Raw genomic sequence first — 20,930 nt, 5'->3', positions numbered from 1 at the left:
AGAGGGGAGGGGAGATGCAAGATCTGGGGTGAAGTGAAGGGAAGAGAGAGACCAAACCAAAAAGAGGGGGAGGAAAGCAGTGGAGAGGTGCTGGACTAATGAAGTTAGGGAGAGAGAAATGCAAGACCACAAGGGGAAGGGTACAAGAGGAACACATACTGCTCCAAAGTAGGTGAGCTGGGTGCAAGATGGCAGGAGAGATAGTAGGAGGAAGCCTGTACCTGGGGAAGGGGATATAGGAGGTAAAGAAGAGAGAAAGAAGAAGCTGGATATGGGGAGAGACATGAAACAGAGATAAGATGCTGGGCATGGAGGGAGCATAGGGACACTACTGGAGAGAAGAACAGGGACAGAGACACAGAAGAGAGATGCTGGATGAAAGGATAGTTGAGAAAAGGAGAGATGGTGGATCTGTGGATGGTGGGGTCCATCGTTGCAGCTGCAGGAGAATAGAGATGAAAAAAAGGAAAGATGCCAGGCCTCCCAACATGATTTGAAAAATGACCAGACAACAAAAGATAGGAAAAATTTTATTTTCTGTTTTGTGATTACAATATGTCAGATTTGAAATGTGTATTCTTCCAGAGCTGGTGTTAGACCGCAAACGTGAGCTAGGATTTAACAGAGAGAGGAAAAGTATTTTTTGTTTGTTTATTTTGTTTACATCACAGGACCAGTGTGGGTAGGAGAGGGCAAAGGGGGTGAAGAGGCTATAAAAGGGGTGAAGAGGCTATAAAATAAACCCATCAGGATGTTTAAAAAACCCACCCAAATGGGCAGGAAAATCGAATCGAAAAATCGATTCAATAGGCTGAATCGAATTGAATTTTTTTTTTTTCCTGAATCAGGCAGCATAAGGCCCTGTAAGTATAAAAAATATTCAGCTGGCGTGCCTCCACTGACTTAGGGAACCCTCCAGGTTTAAAGTCTGTTGCCTGCAATAGGGCTGCAGGTAAGTATTCCCTTTCCTTCTGAGAGAATAAGGACTCAGACAACAAAGCAGGTTTCCAGCTTTTATTCTGGCCAAGTGCCAGATTGTGGTTAAAGCTCACCACTATCTTACATTGCAAAAACACATCAAAATAATTTCAAGAAAAATAGGAAGCACAAAAAGAAAATGGCCAATAAACACCGGCTCTCAGTTAAAGTCAGCATAGTTGAGAATTCAACTGCTGGTTCTTGGACTTTAAGTTTTAAGCTATAGTCCTCTTCATCAGGACAGCCTTGAGTATAGGTTAAATAACCAATTTTGTAAATCCCACGGAAAGATTTCAAATGGAGTTCTTCCCACCAGCAGCATAAGATATTGTCACAAGCAGTTTTGCATTCAACATGCCCTGGATATTCTCATAGACCTCAGAGAATGATTATTATCCCCAGAGCTCAAAGCACTTCAGTAAGAACTGTGCGGTTCTAAACAAGCAGCCTTTCTCCAGCTGTTGCCATGCTCAAAACGTAATGCAGTGCAATCACAGAAAAAAATATACCTCAGGGTTTTTTCTTGTACCGTTTAAACAGCCTCCAAGTTCCATTACTTGTTTTAACTTAGTCACTCTCCTAGCAGGCAAGTGGATTTGTCACAACTGGCAAGCATGCATCTTCAATCACATATCCAGACATTCCTTCATCCATCAACACGGTGCCACATTGCCCTGAGCTCCCCATATCCACTCCTCCAGAGAGAGAGAGCAGCTATCTTCAGAAGAGAGCAGCAAGTCAGAGAGTGAGGGAAACGTAGATCCAGTTTACAATATCAGTAGTTCAGCTGATGAAACACATATTATTCAAACCAAAAAGACCTCAACAACTTGATCAGAGATCTTGATCTCATCAAATCAAATGCCAAAGACGTCTAAGCTTAAGCAATGGAACCTATTGGATGAAAGTGTGCAAAGTCACAGTTTAGTGGAAGCATCAACAAGCTTTTCCACCTTCTTCACCCATCAAAATGGGCTTTGTTTCTGCCACAAGGTGACTAGTCTGAGGCACCTGGAATTGCCTGTAACCCCAAAAAGTGGTGTCTCTTCATTGACAACTCATCCAGGAGCATGGAAACAAGTACCCGTCTCTTCAACTGGCTCACTCACCTCAAAGAGGATTACAACAGCATCGAGACTTTACTAGGCACCTTGAAGTATGATGAGTACAGCTGGGAGGTCATCAGAGACTTCAAAAGGGTGATATTCCTAATGGGTCTCCAAGGCGGTTTTACCAGGTTTCTCTGCTATCTCTACCAAAGGCAGGTTTGGCCACAGTGGACCAAGTTCTCTGTGGAGAAAAAGAACATCAAATGGGAACCATTGGTGGATCTCCAGAAGTTGCTGATGCCACCACAGCTCATCAAATTGTGCCTAATGAAACAATTTGTCAGAGTTCTAGATAAGGAGTTGGCAGCCTTCAAGTACCTTCAGGACATCTTCCCTAATTTGTCTGAGGCAAAGGTCAAAGCTGGTGTCTTTGTTGGACCATAGATAAAGAAGATCCTGGAGTGCAGGAAATTTCCCAAGAAGCTAACTAGGAAGTAGAAAGCGACTTGGAACAGCTTTGTCACATGGTTTGAGGCTTCCTGGGCAATCAAATGGCCAAAAATTATGAGTAGCTGGTTGAAAATCTGGTGAATAATTACAGTAAAATGGCTTGTAGGATGTCTCTCAAAGTCTATGTCGTTCAAGGAAAACATGGAAGTATACTCAGAGGAGCGAGGTAAGCACTTCCACCAAGATATACTGGACTTCGCATGCCGCTATCAAGGACAATGAGAATATGACGGGAGACTACATCTAGGGACTGATTAATGAAAGTGATTTACAATATAAATTTCAAAAGACATCCAGACTCTCGCCGCCGCCCTCAAAAAGAGGCCATGTCCGGGGAAACCCAGACATCTGGTAACCCTATGGATAACTCCAGTAGGCCGGAGGAGTTGTAATCCCGGATCTCAGTCGCCACCTACTCACACCAGCCACAGCTTCCTCATTAAAAAAAAATCCAGCCCAGTCCAAATTGCAATTGAACAAAACAGGTAATCTTTTATTTAATTTGATTTCCAATTTAACTATGTACAAGTCACTCAGTGTTAGCAGTCATCAGGTTCAAGCAATCTTTTCAATTGATCATGCAGTTATTTCTCTGTCCATCCTCCCCCTTGGAACAATAAAGGGGTCTCCCGCAGCATACAGGGGAGGAATGAGGATAACTGAGCCCTTCTCTCTTTTCCTAAAATACCGTTTTCTTACTTTCTTTTCTTTCTGTCCTCTCCCAGAATCCAGTAGGAGTCTCCCTTGGTAAACTGGGCTTTGTCAGGAGATACAGGCTCAACCAAAAGCCAAGAATCTGTTCTCTCATTCCCTTTTATAACCTTCCCCCTCCTGTTCAGGAACAGGGACCTCCTACTCCTCCCACTATGCTTCTCTTACCATTTCAGCATTTTTCAGGGCGGGGGTCACACAGCATTTGCTATTCTTTCAAGATAAATCTGAGCATACTTTTTTTTTATAGAGTAGCCTTAAACAGTGCTCAGACACACTCAGCCAGTCTGGTTTTCAGGATATCCACAATGAATATGCATGAGACATATTGGAATGCCATACCTCCATTGTATGCAAAGCTGTTACATACATATTCATTGTGGGTATCCTGAAAATTTGTCTGGCTGGGATTGTCTGAGTACTGGCTTGAGAACCACTGCCTTAAACCAAGTGTCATAACCAGCACCTATACTGCTGCTCTATTATATAGTATTACCGTTGAAAAGCCTTCACATTCTATATGAAATGTATATAGCTCTATTTCAGTGGTCTCAAGCTCAAACCCTTTGCAGGACCACAACATCTTTCCTTTCTCAAAACTGACACATTTCAATCACTATATTGAAAATAAAATCATTTTCCCTACCATTGTTGTCTGGTGACTTTATTTTTCTGTACTTTTAACTATATTTCCAGGGCCTTCTTGTCCTTTGACTTTTTTTCTCCATCTTCACTTTCTGCCTTGCATCCATCTTTGGCATTAACTTAACATTCAATTTTTTTTGCTTTCTTCTCATAATCTACTTTTACATGTCTTCCCTTCCTATCTCTCTCTCCTTTCCTCCCTATTTCCATGGTCTGACATCTCCCTCCTGTCTTCCTTTCCCCTGGTCTGGCATCTGTCTCCTTCCTCCCCTCCATGCCTTGGCATCTCTCCCTCCATGATCTGGTATCTCCTTTCCTTCTTTTCTTTCCCTCCCATGGACTTGGCATCTCTCGTTCCTCTCTTCTCCCTTGTCTTCCTTCTTCCCTCTCTCTCCCAAATTGGGTGCAGCAGCAGCAGATTTTCTCTTCCCCCTTCCCTCACAAACCCGTTGGCAGCGCAGCATTCACAACTCGCTGCTCTAGGTTGCTTCGGGCCTTCCTCGCTGCCGGGTCCCACCTACTTTCTGTATTCACAGAGGAAAGCCCGAAGCAAGCAAGAGCAACGAGTTGTAGGTCTCTCTCTCTCTTCTGTGCCTCCTTCTGATGAGTGTTTAATTTCTGGCCGGCTCCCTTGCTGAAGTCGTTTTTATGTTCAAAGCCGGGGTGGCAGCTCCTTGCACAATCCGCGCCGTCAGAGAGGCTTCTGACGCAGGCGCGGATCGTGTAAGGAGCTGCCACTGCCCGCGGGTTTGAACAGAAAAACGACTGCAGCAACGGAGCCAGCCAGAAACTAAACATCATCGTGTCCAGACTGCGGGCTGCAAAATAGTACGTGGACCGTGAGTTTGAGACCGCAGCTCTACTTTATATGATATCTTTTTCATTATCAGACACATTATTTTCTAGTTTATCATGTCTGGTGAATGTATAACTTGTTCAAACTGCTTTCTGTAAAGGTCCAATTTATTTAAAAAAAACAACAACCCAGATTTAGATTATCTGAAACTGAATTAACTAATCACACCAATCAGTTCACAGCTATATCTACCTAAAATTGGCTAAGCAGCTGGATAGAAACCCAGGTCCATTTTTTGTGAATTGCAATTCATTTTTTCTTCTTTAAGGCCACATTTAGTCAGAGTTCCTGCTGTGAGCATGAGCTATGTTTCATTCTAAGCTGTGCTGTTGCTAAACTGAATGGCTTCTCAGCTTCTAAAACCAATAATTTCCACTGTGTTTTCTTTTTGTGTTCTGTAAACAAAGGTGACAGCCCATTTTTCAACACTGCATCAGAGTTACCTGAGACCCCTGTGGGGAGTTCGAGTACTGTAATAAATGCCTCAAAAGACCCCAATGGCTCGACATGAACACACCACCTCAAGTTGTTCTGAGACATTTTAATTTTCTTCTGTCCATTAAGCAGTCCATTTTAGCTTTCACCCCATCAATTTCCTACAGTCATTATTTAACCCAATTTTCCATTTTCTTCCTTTTGGTTTTAATCGACCACATCTCTTGTCTGCAATAGTCGTCAATAGCATGTTTTTCCCCCCTGACAACCTCTAAGGAGAGCCTGCTGCACCTGTAGTTCAATAAAGCTTTCCTGCAGTTTCTTCTTCTTTTGTCATTCCTTTTCCATGCTGTTCTGACCTTTCAGCCATTTCTCAATCCACATCACAAATTACCCTGACTTTTGAGAGTACAGCACTCTCTGTTTTCATTAGTCTCCTCTTCGATTTTCTCATCTATTTGAATTCCCACTTAATCATTTTTAATTACTTTCTCAGTTGCCGCAAGTCTATCCTCCTTTTGGGAAAGTGAAGGAATGAGAAAATCCAAGTGCTGTCTCTGGCTTGTTTTATTAACTTTTTGCTTTTCTTCTGCCAAAGTCCCCCTTCTTTCCAACTCAGCCAAGAGCTTAAAGGTCACATTAGGTATTTATTTATTTAATTAGTTTTCTATCCTGTCTTCCCCAAAGAGCTCAGAATGGGTTACAGGTTAACGTACATAATATAGTTTACAGATTGCAATTTGCCATAGTTAAAGTGCAAGGTTTTTCAATACAAGTTTTTATCCTAATGTGATACATACCGAGGATCCCTTATCAATATACATTCATCTATCTGTTGTTGATGGGGGAGTTATGTGAAGAGGTATGTTTTTATTGCTTTTCTAAAGTTGAGGAGTCCTTCAAAGATTTTAATTTGTGGGGCAGTTGATTCCAGTGGGTTGGTATGAAGTGGGAGTAGAAATGTCGTTTGGTGGTTTGCAGTTGAAGTGCACGACCAGGGGGTGTTTTAAGGCATGTTTCTTCCTGGGAACAGAGGGACCTGTTCGGCATGTACAGAAAAAACTTGGTCATCATATAGCACAGTGCCATGTCGTGTAAAGATCTGATGCTAGTATCAGGCCCTTAAAGACACGTTTGACTATGGGCAGCCAGTGAGCCGACGATACAGCCTGGGAGACATGGCCGCGGGCATGAAGGGTTTTTAGAAGTCTGATTGCTGCATTTTGTATACACTGGGATCTATTATTCAGGAAGGAGGCGATCTATTGAATTGCAATGTCTTGGATACCAATTTCAGAGAGCCGAGCAATGAGAAGAGGATGGTCGATAGTGTTAAACGCCTTGCTGAGATCCAGTAGCACCAGGACATTGGTATCCTTATCCTTGAGTTTCCAGCAGTCGTCGATGATGTCAAAAAGGATGGTTTCAGAGCTGTGGAATTTCCTGAATCCTGATTGGAAGGCAGATAGGGCTCCTTGTTTGTTGATGAAAGAGTGTAATTGGTTTAACACTGTTTATTTCCCAGGATCTTGGAGACAACTGGTAGGTTGGAGACAGGTCTAAAGTTGTCAGACACATTAGGATCGAGAATGGTTTTTTTTTCAAGATCTGTCTGCTAACTGATGACTTCCAGTTTGTGGGCACTATGCTCGCTTGTAAAGAGGTGTTGATGAGAAGAAGGATGGCGTCTATAAAGGCGTCTTTCACAGCCACTAGGAGGCGTGGCGGACAGAAGCCTAGGTTTGAGTCGGATGGGCAAATAGTATCTAGTATCTCAGCAATATCGTCGTGGGAGACAGTTTTGAAGCTAGGTTCCCAGTTGTAGGGTTTTTTTTTTTCTTAATCTTTATTGATTTTAAAACTAAAAACAGTGCCAAACAAATAAAGAACAGTAGGTATTGCACTATTATCTGTACAGACAACCTATATATCATTCAAGATTTTCAAATATCTTTAGTCGGGGGGGAGGGGGTATTTGCTTTTAGGTTCTTTTGGATATCTGTTTGCCAGTTAATACAACACATAATATAATGCAGAGAACAAGCTAAAGGGAAATAACCCTACTATCTAGAACAGTGGTCTCAAACTCAAACCCTTTGCAGGACCACATTTTGGATTTGTAGGTACTTGGAGGGAAGCAGAAAAAATAGTTAATGTCTTATTAAAGAAATGACAACTTTGCATGAGGTAAGTACCTACAAATCCAAAATGTGGATTATCTGAAATTATCAGAAGCAATTATGGAAATATTTATAAATTATAGTTTATAAATCTTAATTGCTTCTGATAATTTCAGCTATACACAGCTGAAGGCAGTGCAACATGCAGAAAGTGAAAAACTATTTAAGTATCAACTGCAAGAGACAAGATTTTGCACCAACTATTTTGAGGCCCATTATAAAGAATGATTCTCTATGGAAAACTTGTGCCTTAAGTGTCCGCCTTCAGCTCTCATCTCCTCCATCACCGGACACACAAACAAGCTGCACTGCCTCCAATGGTTACCTTACTTTCTGGAACGTTGCTCGCCTCACCGCTGTAACCTCACACAAGCGCTTTCTTGCGTCTGTAAGTGATTGTGAGGTGTAGTGAAGAGGACAATCGTGTACAGACGTAGGAAAGCGCTTGCGTGAAGTTACAGCATTGGTGGGCCGCGAGTTTGAGCCCACTGGTCTAGAATATCTTACTTATTGCACTGGAAATTTTTTGTTGTGATTTTAGAAGTTGTCTTTTATATTGTGGGCATTAGTTTGATTTTGTTTTGTGCATCACATTCCTGGCACAGAGAGTGAATTCTTTTTGAGTATCACAATGCTGGCATTCAGAGTTTCTTTTACTTTCAGCACTAAGGCCCCTCAGTTTATTATTTTCTAGATCACAAGCACTAGCTTTTATGTGAGTATAGAGTTTTAAGATAACACATATCTATAGTGTCTAGAAGGTGTTTTGTATCCCAGCTTGCATTTCGTTTTAAATTATGTTTTTATTATGTCCATTGGTGCAGGGAGAGCCCTGTGAGGTTAAAGAAACCCTGCAGTGCCTAGAGTCTAAGACTAAAGTAAGGGGTTTTGAGCAAGTTTCACCAGGCATTACTCCTAAACCTGCTCCTAGAGCCAGGCAGGAAAGGAAAGCACCCTTACTTAATAAACCCCCCCAAAATACAGGACGGCAGTGACTCATTTATCCTTTCCTAATAACCTAAGAATAGTAAGAGAGAAGAAACCACCACAAGTCCCAGCAGGCATCTGGCATGCAGAGGACAAGCCCAGAGCTGGAGTAGTTCCTTTTGTTAGCCCAGCTGCAAACCAGGCTAATCAGCATAGCAACTACCAGAGCCTAAGAGAGGAAAGATCCAGAGCTTCAGGTGGTTCTGGAGTTAATCAGCCCAGAGCAACTGAAAGGGGTTTCAAGTTTAATAAAAATTTGTATGCCGCCTATCTGTCTTCTAAGCGGTTTGTTCATAATAAAAAAGGGGTGTATCTTCCAGGCAATGGAGGCAGCCACAAACCCTCAGAGAGACCCAAGCCTCTGAATGAAGCAAACCTCTGCAGCCAAGGATCAAAAGACAAGAAGCAGTGACTTCACAGGAAGATCAGTTGAGAGACCTTATGAGTGAGGTTTCTTATTGTTCTTTTGATACTGATTTAAATGAAGTTGAAATATCAGAAGAACTAAATAATAAAGAAATGGAAACTGAACCTGTTGAATTAGCAGTTGGTGAAGATATGGAAAAGTGACGAATGCTGTGAAAAGAAAGCAATGTTGCAGAAGGAAAGTGGTAATGCCTCACAGAGATTAAAGTGAAAGTTAAAGTCAGGGCTACAGTTTTGAAGTCACAGAGGAACTGTGTGCAACCTGGCCAGGATAGTGCCAGCAGGTTGCTGATTTTTGAGTTTAAGATTAATTCAAGCTGAATACTGATTTGGGGGCTTGAATATTACAAGGCACTGACATTGTGATGAAATAGCCCTGTGAAGGTTTTCTTCTAACATCTATCTGGTTGGGATCACGGGAGGATATCTGTAAAATCCAGATCTGAAGGGTTTAGGAAAGGATCCCATGCCTTGGGGGGGGGGGGGGGGGGGTGAATTGCTTTCTTCACCCCAAGGAACTGCCTCAGATGCAAGTTGCTGTTTATGGCAGTATTGTTTTGAGCTATACTGATGATGCCTTGTACTGTGAACTGATGGAACTAAGTTTTGTTTTCCTGTGAATACTGAGGTGTAGTGCTGCCCGATTTCCAATTCAAATCGATTCACCGATTCACTTTGGGTGAATCAATTCGAATCGATGTATATTAAAAAAAAAAATAAAAAAAATTGACCTCTCCGATTCGGGACCCAACCCTCCTCCCCGTGCACAGCTGTCATCGCGATCACGAATCCTGCTGTCGCTGACGCCGCCACTTAAAACATTTTTTTAAAAAAACTCGCTGGCTTGTAGATTCCCCTGCCTGATTCGGCACAGTCTGACGTTCTGTGTTTGACTCCAGCTACAGAAAGTAACCCCCCCCCCCCTGAAAAACCAGGCAATTTTTCAAACCCTCCTGGTAACACAAGCCTGGATTAGCAGCTGCACCGCTCTCTCTTTCCGTAGCTTTAACGAGTCAATTCACTTCTGCAGCCTCAGGGCCTCTGCTAGGCCTTTCCGCCTCTGATGATGCTACTTCCTGATAGGAGGTGTCGCCCACCAGGCCTCTAGTCAGGACAGCAGAGGGCGCTGGTGGTGACTAGATTCAGATCCCTGGCGTGTTCCCCTGGAACTAGGGTAACCCTTAGGAGTAAACACTGGCCCGGGAGCTTGCCCAGGTCCAGCCGGTATGCTAGCTGTCGTAGCTAAAAACACCACCATACAAAACAAGTAGTGAAAAGAAAAAGTAGTCTTTATTTAGCCCTTTCTCCGGGCTTAAAGCAAAATAGTCAGGCTGGACATTGTAAATCACAAAGGCAATCCACACCACAGTTCTCATGAAACTCAAAAAGAAAACTTTACAGAGAAACATGCAATGCCAAACAGAAAGAAGATACACCATAAACTGCACCACTGAATTGTATCTGTTTGCAATGGCTTGTGCTGCAGGTGATCTCATAGGTTTAATCAGGTCCTGTAATGGCTTTATGCTGGTAAGTACTTCAAAGAAAGGAGGGTTGTTCCTGTTCCTCATGGTTGAAGTGGTAAGTGAGGTCTGGCTTGCACAAAGGAGAAGAAATTCACAAATTAGCATTTATTAAAAAAAAAAACAAAAACCTCCAAAACACTGATAGGGGAAAAGAGACAAAACTCCCAAGTCAGCTTCCTGCTTCTTCCTATAGAAGCTTTGGCTTCCCAGCCCCAGTTTACACCAAACAGGCAAAGGAGAAAAAAATCCCAATTCAAAACAGTTCAAAGGTTTAACCTTTCAGGGACCCACCTCCATAACTTCAGGAAGGTAACTGACCTCCTCTAGCCCACAGGTGGTATCCATAGCTTCTCAATCTGGTGGTTCCCTGGAGGTTTGGGGTGAAGCTAGTCCCTCCTCAAGCATGTCCACCTCTTGGCCCAACCATGGCTCAGCAAGGCACTGCTTTGATCCCTTGGTCCTTTCCACCAGCTCCTTCTGCTGCCTCCAGCACTGCCCCTGAGGCTGTTTCACCTGCTTCTCTCGCTCCTTCCCTGGCTCCTCCTCTAGCTGTTCCAAGCCCTGCATTTTATGCTTGGAAGTGCCATGCCCGCTGCACCTGGAGCAGAGGAGGGGAATTGATTCTCTAAGCTGAGGAGCCTGGCTTCCTCCATACTGCTTTTTAAGGGACTGTCTCAAAATAACAGGCTTCTCTTTAAAAACAGTAATCCTTCTTGGCTCAGAAATAAACCTTTCCTGAGGTCTTCTTTGTGTGTGACTAGGTAACCAGTCCCTGACTTTCTCAGCTTCACTGCCTGGGGAGTAGCAATCTAACTCTTTACAATGGCTACTGACCTGGTCAGCTCTTTTGGTAAGGGACCGTAAGTTCCTAATGCTGCCTTTTCTTGGGAGTAAGCCAGCACAGGTGCTGGGTTGGTCACAGAGGCGAGGAGAGGAGGGAGTGGTGCTGCTAAACCTGGGAGGTGAGTGGGTAAGGTACTGCTTCTAGTCAGAGAGGAGGGAAAGGTAAGGGAGAGGAGCCCTGCTAGTCGGAGAGGAGAGTTGCTGCTTGCCCTGGGGGTGGAAAGGAGAGGTGCTGCAGCTAGTTAGTGGGGGAAACGGAAGTAGAGAGGAGGAGAGGGAGAGGTACTGTTGGAGCTGAATGGTGGAGGGAGGTGAGAGAGAGAGAGAGGTGCTGCTGGACTTAAAATGGAAGAGGGAAAGCTGCAGCAGGACTGATGAGAGAGCAGTGGAGGAGGAGAGGGGAAGGGGGAAAAGCAGTGGAAGAGGAGAGTGAGAGGGGAAGGGGAAAGAGAAATGCTGCTGCTGCACCCAATTGGGGAGAGAGAGGGAAGGAGGGAGAAGGAAGACCAGGAAGAGAGAGGAGAGGATAGAGAGATGCCAAGACCATGGGAGAGAGGGAAAGGAAAGGCGATACTAGACCATGGAGGGAGAGATGTCAGGGCATGGGGGGGGGGGGGGGCGGAAGGAGACAGATGCCAGACCAGGGGAAAGGATTGGAAATGGAAGGTTGGATGGTTAGCAAGGAAAAAGAAGAAAGAAGCGAGTTATCAAAAGACAACCAGAGCCTGGGACCAACATGATTTGAATAATGACAGCAAAAGGTAGAAAAAAATCATTTTATTTTCTGTTTTGTGATTACAATATGTCAGATTTGAAACGCGTATCCTGCCAGAGCTGGTGTTAGCTGGTGTGAGCTAGGATTAAATAAAGAGAGGAAAAGTCTTTTTTGTTTTATTTTATTTACACCAAAGCACCAGTGTGGGTAGGAGAGGGCAAAGGGGGTAAAGAGGCTATAAAATAAACCCACCAGGATGTTTTAAAAAAACACCCAATTGGTCAGGAAAATCAAATCGAATCGAAAAATCAATTCAATAGGTTGAATCGAAAATTTTTTTCCTGAATCGGGCAGCACTACTGAGGTGTTTTGGAATCCATCTCTTCAAAGTGTGCACGGTGATACAAAGAGGCAAGAATAAAAACCAAACTGGACAGTTTTTCTATTGTAATTTTCCTTTATTTGCATACCCGGCTACCCCCCCCCCCCCTATACCTTGCCTTACCGCTTGGCTGAGGTTTGGGTGACCCGGGTCGGGCCTTACCCAGTCACACCATTTATAGATTCCCAGCAAACAAAAGTGCTTTTTGTATCTTATTGCGTTTAGCAATGGTCTCATTGATTCTAAGCTCTAAAAACTATATTTTTTAGTTGTTTATCAAAGAACATTTATTAGGAACTTTTTGTCTGGTTGAGTTAAGACGTTAATGCAGGTAAGCTGCTAAACACAGTACTGATCCATTTAAAAGAAAAAAAATAAATTATTGTATACTTTTTAATGTTGTGGATAGGTTGGTTTCTAAACTAAACTAAACTAAACCTTAGGTTTGTATACCGCATCATCTCCACATTCGTAGAGCTCGGCACGGTTTACAGGAGATGGGATAGAAAGGAACTACAATAAAGGGTTAGAGGTCCAAGTATGAAGAGTTTTTAGAGGGCTTAGAATGCCAGAGATGGAGTAAGTATCACACTTTTGAGAATAGCCAGGTCTTCAGATGTTTGCGGAAAAGCTGGAGAGAGCTCAGGTTCCGAAGAGGGGAGGAAAGGTTGTTCCAGAGCTTGGTGATTCTGAAGGGGAGGGAGGTCCCTAGTTTTCCTGTATGGGAAATGCCTCTTAATGAGGGGAAAGATAGATTTAATTTGTGGGTGGATCTGGTGGTATTAGGGTTTGAGGAGTTCCAAGAAAGAGGGATACAGGGAAGGAGGATGCCATGTAGGTTTCTATATATATTGTAATCTATTTGGGTCTTTATGATATTGTGTTTATGGATTTTATCATTATTACTATTGTTTGAAGATATTAATGTTTGTTGTCATGTATTTCACTTTTTTAATGTACATTAACCCTTTATTATTTTATTTGTAGATTTGGTTGTTGTTAGGTGTCATCAACTTGTTCTCTAGTCCTAGCAACTTGATGAATTGCAGTTCTAGTTCTAGTCCAGAAAGGTCCTCCAGCGTCAACCCCATGCTTGTTTTTAATGTGTCCGGCCATATGATTGCAGGTCGCCCTCTTCGCCTGGTTCCTTCTATCTTCCCAAAAATGATGTCCTTCTCTAGTGATCTCTCTCTTCTGACAGTGTGACCAAAATAAGACAGTCGTAACTTCATCATTTGGGCTTCGAGTGACATAGCCAGTTTGATTTCTTCCAGAATCAATTTGTTAGTTCTTTTGGTGGTCCACGGCACGCCTTAAATCCCTCTCCAGCACCAAAGCTCAAATGAGTCAATCTTCTTTCTATCTTGTTTCCGAATCGTTCAGCTTTCGCATCCATAACTGATCACTGAGAAAATAAATGTGTGGACAAATCTGATCTTTGTGTGAAGTGTTTTCTCCTTGCCTTTTGATTATTTTGTTGAGAGCCTTCATTGAAGAGTGACTAAGTTCTATTTCTAAGTATTTCCTCCCTACTAGTTGCGTCTTTGTTGAACATGGAAAAATGATGAAGATTTGAGCTTAAAGGCGATTGAAATCCTTTACAACTTCTATCTCCTGGGCTCTTTTGTAATGATCTTTGTCTTGTTTATGCTCAGTTCTAATCCCATGTTATGACTTTTGTTTTTGACTTTTCTCAGTAGGTACAGCATGTCTTCTTTGCTGCTGGTGATGAGCACTGTAAATTTTATGACTTTAATATATATAGTTATGTTTCCATCTCTGAAGACCTTGGTGCTTTTTTTCCACTTGCTGCATCTGGTGCCAGCATCGTTTTGCTGTGGTACTGTGGTATATTTTGTATGTTTCTAAATACAGTAGCATATTTCTGGTCATCCAAAACACTTCCAGCCTATGCCCCCTTGCTGCAATGATCAGGAAACTATCAAAAAGAGCATTTCAAATGAAAAAAATGCCTACAGTGTTGCTGACACTGTCACTGTATTTTGGCAAATAGCTCACATTAAGACAAAGATCGGGCACAACTGTATGAACATAAGAACATAAGAAGTTGCCTCTGCTGGGGCAGACCAGAGGTCCATCGCGCCCAGCAGTCCGCTCCTGCAGCGGCCCATCAGGTCCATGACCTGTAAGGTGGTTGGCGTCTAAACCCTTTCAGTCCCCTTATCCTTCTATGTAAGCCCTCTTTCGTAACCTATCTGTACCTCTTTCGTAACCTATCTGTACCTCTATCTGTATCCCTCAACCCCCGTGTCCTTCAGGAATTTATCCAATCCTTCTTTGAGGCCCATTCAGGTACTCTGTCCTATTACAACCTCAGGAAGCAATGCTGGATGCTATGGCTCTCTGGCATGAGGCCTTGTTGCAAAGAGTTGATCAACATCGCAGACTTTATCCTATCTGAAGAAGACAGTGAATGCTTGAGTGTTTGGAACGCCATTGGTAGATAACTACACCAAAGTGTATGTGTTTAGGTATTAGCGAAGTATGTTAAATGTCTGTTATTTCCTACAATAAAGAACAGATATTGAAGGGTCATTTAATAAAATACTGCAAGAGGGTTTTTTTTTTTGGCATAAAGGTCCTGATTCTGTATAGGACGCCCGGGAGAGGTACTAACCCCCATTCTGTAACTGGCGTACATGTTACAGACGCCGGTTATAGAATCGGGTTAGAGTAGACGCGGCCGCTACACTTATTGTGGCAAGGGATAAGTATAGCGGCCGCCTGTCCGATCGCCGGCAGGAGGGTGCCCAACCCCTCCTGCCAGAATACCCACCCCCAAACTCCCAATCGCCGGCAGGAGGGTGCCGAACCCCCTCCTGCCAGAAATCCGCCCCCACCCCCCCGAAACTCTTGATCGCCGGCAGGAGGGTGCCCAACCCCTCCTTCCGGAAAGCCGGACCCCCCATGCTAACGACCCCCCCCGATGACTCCCCTAACCTCCCCCCAACTAACCTCTAAATTGTTGGCCGGCTGTACGGGTCTTGCTGCCGTCCAGCTGACAGGCCCGCCTCATCAAAATGAGACGGGCCCGCCCCTTCCCCGCTAAGTCTAAGGCCTGATTGTGGCTGGGAGATTTTCTTCACCCACCAGTGCTCCAGTTACCCTCTCCTGCCTCCCCTGCTTTTTGACAGGCGAAAAAACGCATTTGCAGTTTTTTGAAATTCGCGGGGGTTCCTCGAATGGAAACCCCGTGAATTTCGGGGAGTACTGCATACATAGTTCTATTTATAATTTGTGGTCACTTATTTTGTACTAAATGGTCTCCGTTCTAAGTATATTATTCTGTTAGCATAGAAATTCTATGTAGGAAGGTTTAGTTCTCTCAGGTGTGTTGATATTCTACAGCCATCTTCAAAATAGTACCACTGATTCCTAGTATTGCAGTACTATCACGGGGTTCAAGATGGCAAGGCAGCTTTCGCCCCTAGTGGTGTAATTTTGAAGAAAACAGCCAAAGGGCAGGAGCAAGAAGGGATGACTCTCTACCCCTATTACTCCAGAACCTCTAGGGCAGCGGTCTCAAACACGCGGCCCGTGGGCCGCATGTGGCTCTCCAGGTTTTATTTGCAGCCCGCGGTCTGGAGGCATCATTCTCTTCCTTTTGGAGCGGCAGCCGGCTCGTTCGCTCAAAGCCGCGGGTTGGCGGCTCCTTGCGCTATCCACTCCTGCATCGGGCGCAGGCGTGGATCTCGCAAGGAGCCGCCACCTGTGGCTTTGAACAAATGAGCCGTACAGACACGCTGCTTCTCCAGTGGCGTACCAAGGGGGGGGGGGCGGTCCACTGTTCTCTTCCCTGCAGGGCCGACCAACTCTGGCGGCCCGACGTCAATTCTGACGTCGAGAGGACGTTCTGGCTAGCCAATCGCTGCCTGGCTGCCCGGAACGTCCTTTCCGACGTTAGAATTGACATCGGGCAGCGAGAGTTGGTCGGCTCCGTGCAGAAGAGAAGCAGGGAGATGGCCTGTTCCCGATAGCGGCAGCAGCCTATTTCGCGGCGGCGGTGGCATGGGGGAGGGCAGGAAGGAAGGAAGAAAGAAAGAAAGAAGGTGGGATGGGGACAGGGAGCCAGAAAAAAAAACAAAAAAATGGGGCACAGAGGAAGGAAGGAAGAAAGAAGGAGGGGGGACAGGGAACTAGAAACAAAGCAAAAAATGGGGCACGGAATCAGAGAAAGACAGACAGAGAAAGAAAGAAAAAGTTGGGGGAGGGAATGAGGTCTGGAGGAGAGGAAGCATACAGGAGGCTGAAAGAAGGGAAGAAGTATTGGATGCACAGTCAGAAGAATAAAGTGCAACCAGAGACTGATGAAATTACCAAACAAAGGTAGGAAAATGTAATGTAATGTAATTTATTTCTTATATACCGCTACATCCGTTAGGTTCTATGATTTTATTTTCAATTTAGTGATTGAAATTTGCCAGTTTTGAGAAAGAAAAGATATTGAACTTTAAATGCGAGTGCTGCAGAAAAAAATAGAGTACTTGGAGGGCCGCAGAAAAAATAGTTAATGTCTTATTAAAGAAATGACAATTTTGCATGAGGTAAAACTCTTTATAGTTTATATATCTTTCCTTTTAACTGTTAAAGGAAAGTTTTATAAACTATAAAGAGTTTTACCTCATGCAAAATTGTCATTTCTTTAATAAGGCATTAACTATTTTTTCTGCGGCCCTCCAAGTACCTACAAATCCAAAATGTGGCCCCGCAAAGGGTTTGAGACCACTGCTCTAGGGTGAGTCAGAGTTATACAGGCAGATTGCTTTGCTAAAATAGTGTTAATTTGGGGAAGGGTACTGATGGGGTGGGGGGGGGGGGCACTGAGGCAGAAGTTGGTTCAAGTCACCACAATCCCCTGAGCAGGCCCTGCATGCATGGGAGCAAAAACCTGGGTGCAATTACAAGGCTCTAGGGAAAGCTTTACGAGCTTGCCATGCCCTGTATTGGATACAAGCAAAGCATATTGCGAACAGGATAAGGACAGAAGCTGTCTCCGTAGGGATTTCCAAACACTGGTCCAGCATCCTGTTCCTCCTGGGCAGCCCTCAAATGTAGACATCAATGAGATCAAAGCCATCCCAATTATCAACACATTCAAGTGCAGTGAGGAGTACATTGGAGGATGCAGAACCTTAATCCTCCAACATCTCCCACTCCCCCAGTTGTGGTGTATCTCTCTCTAACCCCATCCCCTTATATCCGGCTTCTCTCCCTCGGCACTTCTCTCTCCCCCATCATACCTTACCCAGATCCGGAATCTCCCCCTGATTGAGTGTGTGGCGCAGGGGTTAGAGCTACAGCCTCAGCACCCTGAGGTTGTGGGTTCAAATCCCTTGCTGCTCTTTCTGATCCTGGGCAAGTCACTTAATCCCCTCATTGCCCCAGGTACACTAAGTTTAAGCCCACCGGGACAGATAGGGAAAATATAATAAAGTACCTGAATATAAAACCACTTCGGATATAAGTGGTGTTAAAATAAAATAAACTTCCCGCCCAGCACCATCTTGAGACTGGTCTTTGAAACGGATGGCAACAATCGACGCTATTCACACAGGTAACCTACGATCGAACCCGTAGCTTTTCCTTTCTCTTTTCCTGTCACGTCTGACGTAATTTCTTTCCCCCGCCGCGTCCCCCCTCACCAACGCAACTTCCGGTTTCCGGCGGGGTGGAAGGCGGCAGAGGTAAAGCTGTAGGGGGGGGGGGGGGGGTACGGCGGTAGCGGCGCCGTGGGACTTGCTGCAGGCGGTGATCTCAAAGGTGAGTTTGGGTGGTAGGACCGTGGGGGAAGTTTCTGAGAGAATGAGGGAAAGTTGCCGCCGGAGCGCGGATGGAGAGGAGGAGGGGGGAAGGAAAGAGTGACAGGGAGCGCGAGCTGTCAGATTGGGGGAGGCGGGGTCTTTGAATGCCTGTGAGGCACCTAATTGCCTACGACTTGCTTTCTCTTTTTTTTTTTTCGCATTGTAGGTTGGCTTCCATTTTTTTTGTCATATACACAACACAGGAAGCTGTAATCGATTATGCCTGCTGGTAAGTGTTGCAACGTTTAATAAACACAACGTCTCTAACAGGCATGACTTGTGTGCGCATTGTGTAGGTTTCTGGTTGATTCCATACCGGTGTTATCATTCCTGTTGGTCTAGTTGCTCTGTGAGCGTCTGTTACTTGAGCAATTCATATTTAATCTAGCAAAATAATCGTGGTGAGCTAGAATTGGAGAAATGTGGAAGCAATGAGAATAGTTGGCAGGTTATTTGAAATGATTTATGTTCCATTCCATCAGTATGTGGTATGTATATGGTATGTGTGTATATATATGTATATGTGTGTATATATATATATATATATATATATCTCGCAACAATACAGTATTGGTTGTTTTTAACATATAGGATTTTGGTTGTACTTTGAGCTTTCATATTTTACTTTTGTTTTAAATGTTTATTGTTTACAAATTAGATCTGAATCACTTCTATTTTTGAAATGTAATTCTCTATTGTATGTCTTGAAGTTTATAAATGAGTTATTTTGCATTTATTTTAGTTTATTTAAGAAACACAAGAAACACATTTTCACATTACAAAACTACAGTAGTTAACTGCAACATCAATTTCACTGTAAAGGTCATTATATTTAATAAATCTTTCCTTTAACTGTTAAAGGAAAAGTTTATAAACTATAAAGAGTTTTACCTCATGCAAAATTGTCATTTCTTTCATAAGACATTAACTATTTTTTCTGCAGCCCTCATAGTTAAAGTTTAACATCTTTCCTTTCTCAAAACTGACATATTTCACTCACTATATTGAAAATAAAATCATTTTCCCTACGTTTGTTGTCTGGTGACTTCATTTTTCTGTGCTTTTAACTATGTTTTCAGGGCCTTCTTTTCCTTTGACTGTTTTTCTCTCCGTCTTCACTATCTGCCTTGCATCCATCTTTGGCACTAAACATTCAATTTTTCTGCTTTCTTTTCAAAATCTATTTTTCCATGTCTTCCCTTCCCTTCCTATTTCCATGATCTGACATCTCTCTCCTTCCCTCCTCACCCCCCCATGTAACATTTCTCTTTCCCTTCCTCCTTTCATTTCTCTTTCCCTTCCTCCTTTCTGCCCCCTGCAGTCTATCTCCCTTCCCTTCTTCCTTTCTGGCCCCCTCCCAGTCCAACATTTCTCCCTCCTTTCCACCAGTCCAACATTTTTTTTCTCTCTTCCTCCTTCATGCTTCTCCTTTGGTCCTCCTTCCCTCCCCCAACCAACATCTCTCTCTTTCTCTCTCCCTCCATGAGTCCAACACTTTTGGCCTCCTGCACACTTTCTCTCTCTGTCCTTGCCTCTTCCCTCAAGTGTTATCTGTCCTTCCCACCTCCCAACCCAACATGCGCTCTCCCCATGCACCATCTCACTCTCCCCTCCAGTGTGTAGCACCTTTCCTTTCCCTTTCTTTCTGCCAGGTCCAGCAGCACCTCTTCTCCCTTCCTTTTACCTCCCCCCTGCCCAGCAGTACCCCTTCTCCCTTCCCTGCTCCCCTTGTCCAGCAGTACCGCTTGTCCCTTCCCTGCTCCCCTTGTCCTGCTCACTTTGCCAGCAGTGCCCCTTGTCCCTTCTCCCTCCTAAAGACTGCATGTTTCCCCCTTCTTTGCAACGTCCTCCAGCTTCTCCCCTGGCCTCCTGGTCTTAGTTTCAGTTAATTACTGCAGCCTCCAGAGAAGATCGCCGGTGCTGTAGCAATCCTTGCAGGCTGCCATCGACATCCGCAGAATGTTCCCTCTGCCTTGGTCCTGCCCCTCCTCTGACGTCAGGGGCAGGATTGCGGCAGAGAGAGCGTGCTGCTGAGGATGATGGCAGCCTGCAAGGATCGCTACAGTACCTGCGATCCTCTCTGCAGGCTGCGGTAATTATCTGAAGGTAAGAGCGGGAGGTCAGGGGGGAAGCCGGAGGACGCTGCAAAGAGTGGGCAGCATTAGTATGGACAGCACTAATACAGACCATGGGCAGCAAAAAAGTACCTGGCGAGCCGCAAGTTTGAGACCCCTGATCAAAACCATTATCTTAGTATATATATATCTTTTAACTTGTAGCCCTCTCTTTTCCATTCTCCCCATCCCTTCTTCCCCTTGTCACCTCCCATCCCTCAACTACCTATCCAGCTGCAAACTTGTCTCTCAACACCCCCCCATCCCACACAGTGTAACTCGTGATCCTATAGTGGGCTTGTGTTTTATGACCCATCAGGTTTACATCCTTATACCTCATCTCTCCCCACTGCCACCAAAGTTTAGACACTTGCTCTTTATCTTATTCCTCCATTCATCAGAACAGCATCAGACCTCTGTCTAATTAAGAATCAAGCTATGGGTCCTTAGAGGAAGATTCTAAGGTGCCTAGATTAACATGAAGAGCTTCTTTCTTTTGGTCATCAGTTTTCCTCCTTCCTGCACCTGCACCATACTTTAATGGCATATATTCCTTCATTTCCAGATGAAGGGGGCCTCTCTCTGTATCTAGTATTGCATAATACATTTTTCCCAGTTGAATAATCTTTCTTTGTCAAAAGTTTCTCAGTTTCCTCAAATTCCCGGTATCTCATTTTAATTAAGCAACATCCCACTTGGGTCCAAATCAACATTTTGATCCCCCCCCCAATAATTATGTATGTCCTTTCAA

The 20,930-nt window shown here is 44.1% G+C and overlaps 1 protein-coding gene and 1 long non-coding RNA gene across 3 annotated transcripts in view; one reads left to right on the top strand and one right to left on the bottom strand.

Moving 5' to 3' along the window:
- Positions 1–10,045: 10,045 nt before the first annotated feature.
- LOC117355300 lies at positions 10,046–11,351 on the bottom strand. Its single transcript, XR_004538333.1, has 2 exons — positions 10,595–11,351; positions 10,046–10,369 (listed from the first exon to the last, which is right to left on the bottom strand). It is a non-coding gene; the product is annotated as an uncharacterized LOC117355300 (long non-coding RNA).
- A 6,578-nt stretch (positions 11,352–17,929) lies between these two features.
- Positions 17,930–20,930, top strand: part of EFR3A (EFR3 homolog A) — a 325,895-nt gene continuing 322,894 nt past the window's right edge. The window contains exons 1-2 of one of the 2 annotated variants that reach the window (XM_033933620.1): positions 17,930–17,948; positions 18,232–18,294. In XM_033933620.1, coding sequence (XP_033789511.1) covers positions 18,285–18,294 — 10 coding nt within the window. In that variant the 5' untranslated portion in view covers positions 17,930–17,948; positions 18,232–18,284. The other variant, XM_033933619.1, reaches the window with a different exon arrangement.

Source organism: Geotrypetes seraphini, chromosome 2, assembly GCF_902459505.1.
Source record: "Geotrypetes seraphini chromosome 2, aGeoSer1.1, whole genome shotgun sequence".
In the NCBI taxonomy this organism is placed as follows: Eukaryota; Metazoa; Chordata; class Amphibia; order Gymnophiona; family Dermophiidae; genus Geotrypetes; species Geotrypetes seraphini.
Note: the sequence above shows the minus strand (reverse complement) of the source record. Positions and strands in the feature narration are given on the sequence as shown.